The following is a 4,761-nucleotide window of genomic DNA, read 5'->3' as shown; positions in this document are numbered from 1 at the left end:
TGTCAACATAACCATGCCCACAGATAATTTAGGTGGACGAGGAAACTAGTAGCCGCACCCCTAATCCTTCATGATAGGCTGTCTCTGGTGTCATTTAGGACAGCTGTAGACAAAGAATTAAGAAGCTCCTTTGGATGAACGTGACAGGTCAAAGTTCCAAACCAGACCATCCCACCGCTGTGGTTCATTAGCTAGGAAACGATCAACATAATCAGTGAGATGATTCTACGAATGCCCCTGGTGAACCGGGGTAGCGTTTATTGCATGCCAGGCTGTAATAAAGTAGGCCCACCCACTGGGGAGCCAGGCCCAGCCAATCTGAATGAGTTTTCCCCACAAAATAGCTTTATTACAAACAGAAATACTCCTCAGTTTCATAAGCTGTCTGGCTTCAGACGATCCTGCAAGTAAAGAAGCCAGATGTGGAGATCCTGGGCTGCCGTGGTTACACGTGGTCTGCAGTTGTGAGGCTGGTTGGATGTACTGCCAAATTCTCTAAAAACAATGTTGGAGGCTTATGGTAGAGAAATTAACATTCCATTCTCTGGCCACCTCTGGTGGACATTCCTGCAGTCAACATGCTAATTGCACTCACTCAAAACTTGAGACATCGGTGGCATTGTGTTGTGTGCACATTTTAGAGTGGTCTTTTGTCCCCAGCACAATGTGCACCTGTGTAATGATCATTCTGTTTAATCAGCCTTTTTATAGGCCAAATCTGTCAGGTGGATTATCCTGGCAAATGAGAAATGCTCACTAACAGGGATGTTAAACAGAAATATACTTTTTGTGTGTATGGAACATTTCTGGTATCTTTTATTTCAGCTCAAGAAACCAACACTTTACGTGTTGCGTTTATATTTTTGTTCAGTACATGTCGGTTCTAAAATACAATTGATTACACAGAAAACGTATTGTAGGGTGTGTTTTTATTTATTGTGCCCCATCTGAATTAGTCGTTTTTTTGTCTCAAATTTAAAATGTTATTCCAGTACCCCATGCTTCTGCAACATTTGACAAGCATAATAATCATTTATCATGCACAACGCTTATTTAGCCCAATTACATAATTATAATGAATAAAGCTCAATTTATTTGTAACATTATTCGGCGCATGTGACAAATAAAGTTTGATTTGATTTAATAACTATTACCTCAATTACCTCGGCTAACCAGTGCCCCAACACATTGGCTCTGTACCGGTACGCGCTGTATATATAGCCTCACTATTGTTATTTTACTGCTGCTCTTTATTTATTTGTTACTTTTATTTCTTATTCCTATTTTTTCAATTTTTTGAACTGCATTGTTGGTTAGGGGCTTGTCAGTAAGCATTTCACTGTAAGGTCTACACCTGTTGTATTTGGCGCATGTGACTAATAGATTTGATGAAACACTTAATTAGACAACTAACTACATGAGATGAGACTAGAGAGCACTAGTATATGCAAAATAACTTAAGATATTTGAATGGGGATGAATTACACTATAGACCACATAACTTGCTCTTATTTGATATATTTAAAGAATGTTGACTCTCTTTCACAGAGTGATTAGATTAATAAATATCTGCCCCATCTCACAGATGCAGAACAAGAACAATAAACACCAATTTATCATGCTGTTTTATACTGGCTGGGGTAAAGAAACATGTTCAAAGGTGAGTTGAATGACTCGGGGATTTTCATGAATTGGAGGTTTCTGTCCAATTGCATCATGTCATTATAACATATAAATAATCACTTAAGCTTTTATTAGGACAGCTTTGACCTGTGTGTGAGTTTGTGTGTGTGAGCAAGCGAGAGAGAGATTTTCCGGTGTCTGTATTAGAGGCTTTTTCAACAGACCTTTTGGTGGGCAGGGCCTCTTCAGTGTTTACTCAAAAAGGGAGGAGTGAGAGAGACTTTGTAGACGAGGAAAATACGAGAGTAAAGCGAAAGGAGTAGCAACGAAGACCATAGGTAATTCAGGTCCAAGTGAAAAGTTGAGCAGAGTATTTGAGCAAATAAGAGATTCTTTCAAACACTTGACATCATGAGCTCTGAAACCCTTGAGAAAACAGTAACAGTGAAGGCAGAGGGAGCCACCCCATGGAAGAAGGTGAAACACGCACACACAATACTCAGACACGATTAGTGAACTGTATGGTGTGGGTGACCTCCAATCTCTGACCTGTCTGGTGTGTCCCAGTGTCAACACGGAGATCAACACATCCACAGAGACGACGTGAGACAAATCTGGAAGGATTGCAAGGAAGAGAGCTTCTGGTATAGAGGTATTGACCAAGGGTGCTGAACTTTTTAATCCAAGCAATTACACATACACTGCAAAAAGCTTGTTATTTCTCAAAGAAACTCCATTGATGCTAGACCCTCTGTGGCTTGCTCGCCATTTCCAGGTAGGTAGTGCGTCTTTTGTAAACAGCAAACCCATTAGTAGGAGTCATATAAGTCAGTGGCCCTTTAATCAGGCCCCTTTCTCTGGCTATGGCATGTTTTCAAATTCTACCGTCTGCTTCCAAATCCTGTCTCAAAGCTAAAAAATGGCCCCATCTGAGTATGCTGTTGGCGATTGATGATGGGCCTCTATTCAAAGCGTTACTTCGGAAGAGGACTTTAAACCTTTTTTTAATGCTTTGTTCTTTGACCATCGGTCACCAGAGGGGTTAATGAGCTCCATTACAGAAGCTCAGTGAAAAGGCATGATATAAATAAAGCTGAAAATGAAACCCACTCCGTTAGAAAACAAGTGTTTCCGTGTCACACTACTGCACATTCTAACTAAGTGGTGTGGGGAAAAAGCAGGACTCCCTTTGATTTTAACAATACCTTCGCACCACAGGAACAAGTTGATTTGTCCTCAGTGTGGGGTTATTGTAGTGCAGGTTTGATTGATTCCGGCTGCTGTAAATTGGTACAACTACTAACCTCTGTTCTCATGTTCCTCTCAGCTCTTCCCCTCTCTCTGGGAAGCATGGCTGTCACTGGGGGGCTCATCTACAAAGGTAAGACACTCACATAACATTAGTCATAGCTTAAATCAAGGTTCAGGTTTAACATCATAAACAAACATGCACTGTATAATATTTTGTTGCAGGAGTTTGGAGTGCATCAAAGAGACTTGGCCCATTCCCAAAACTAGCAGGTGAGCTGTGAGCCCATAAGTGGAAGTAGAGGGTTCTGTCCAGCAGGTTTTATCATGTGTGTTTCCCATACTTGTGTTTGGGGAAACCTGGTTTCTATGGTGACTTAGTTACACATCTGTCTCAGTGCTGATGGGACTATTGGACTCAGTTGCTGCTCCCTACTCAGTGACAAATGCGCAGCTGCTAGATAAACACTGATTCATAAAAAGTGGATAGACTCCTTTGGACATTCCAAAAGTGGCAGCTAGACAACCTGTATTACAGAGTTTTAACATGTTTATGACCAATGATCTTGTCCCTTCAGCGGCTGGTGTCCTTGGTTATGCAGTGGGGAAGGCTTCGTATGTTACAACCTGCAGAAATAAGTTCCAGAGACTTGGGCCCGTCTTTGGTCCAGAATCTGAATATGGTTTTGGACCCGGCCCATTTGGAGGGCGTGGTTCTGGCCCAGGACACAGGTGAGTAGAGCTGAGGACTTTGTCACTTCTGTTGCCCATGGTAGTCTTTTTTTCTGAAGGGATTATGTAACAGGGAGATAGCTGGTATCTATGTGGCTTAAACCTTATCATGCCAGTGGGTTATCTTTTAGGTTCAAGTTAAGGCACTAGCATAAGAATTGTATTTATTGCATGTTGGTGTGAGTGATACTAAAGCTTAATCTCTCGTGGACAGACACACATAGCATAACATAGCATCTAATGTAATCACTTAAGATTTTAGTTATGGGTTTCCGAGATTATACTAAAGCGGTTGGCGAGTTAACATTAACAGGTTTCTCTGCCTCTTTTAGATACTGCCACCACGTGTGTGAAGAGTGTAAGCAACAGCAAGCCCCTGCTGCACCAATAGAGGGTGTGCAAAGCTAAAACACACACACACTGTCTACACCCAAAGTTTGTGTACTCAATTCTAATGATCCTTGTCTGTTCTCCCCCAAGTATGTTTTACAAACCTTGGAGTCCAATTCAGGCGATGCATTGCAAATGGACATGAAGTAATGATTTTGTAAAAGTTCTACCAAAAATAAAAATTGCGTTTTTACCTCAGTTAAATACCTTGATGACTTGTGTTGAGGTTTGTGTGTATTCAGGATGACAACATGTAGCAGTCATTGCCGAGGGACAGTCATCACAGCATTGTTGAAAAGATCTGAGATGGCTGTGCCATATTCTTTTTATTATGAAAGTTAACACCCCTCCAATTCATACTCCAGCAGAGACAGAACGATCAGAGGCCCTTGGGGCATGTTATTTAATGTATTGGTGCGTGGTTTGCATGAGACTCTGGGTCATAAGTAGTCTATGAGAGAAAATCACTTGGGCCAACTTCTACTTTGGCATGCATGTGTTTGTAAGTCAGTCAGTCAGTCAACCTAACAAAGCTAGCATACAGTGTTAAAGTCCCCCAACTGTCGGCCCGTGGGTGATTTGACTTGGCCCCTCAAGTTTTTGGAGCAAAAAATACATATTTAATTATTATTTTGGGGAGCTTAAGACTAAAAACACCAGCAAATCAGCTCTAAGGGAAATTTTGGAATTTTGGAAATCAGTTCCAAAGTATTCCCACGCATAGTGATACAGTAGGTGTGATTTTATACAAATGTAAGCAAGGTTTGC

The 4,761-nt window shown here is 41.2% G+C and overlaps 1 protein-coding gene across 1 annotated transcript; it reads left to right on the top strand.

Moving 5' to 3' along the window:
- The first annotated feature begins 1,888 nt into the window (after nucleotides 1-1,888).
- On the top strand, nucleotides 1,889-4,191 carry ociad2 (OCIA domain containing 2). Its single transcript, XM_029632987.2, has 6 exons — nucleotides 1,889-2,100; nucleotides 2,191-2,275; nucleotides 2,951-3,004; nucleotides 3,097-3,144; nucleotides 3,450-3,603; nucleotides 3,936-4,191. Exons 1-6 carry the CDS (start codon nucleotides 2,035-2,037, stop codon nucleotides 4,009-4,011), a joined length of 483 nt encoding a protein of 160 aa, XP_029488847.2. The 5' UTR covers nucleotides 1,889-2,034; the 3' UTR covers nucleotides 4,012-4,191.
- Nucleotides 4,192-4,761: the final 570 nt, after the last annotated feature.

The sequence above is a fragment of the Oncorhynchus nerka genome, linkage group LG24, assembly GCF_034236695.1.
Source record: "Oncorhynchus nerka isolate Pitt River linkage group LG24, Oner_Uvic_2.0, whole genome shotgun sequence".
Taxonomy (NCBI): Eukaryota; Metazoa; Chordata; class Actinopteri; order Salmoniformes; family Salmonidae; genus Oncorhynchus; species Oncorhynchus nerka.
Note: the sequence above shows the minus strand (reverse complement) of the source record. Positions and strands in the feature narration are given on the sequence as shown.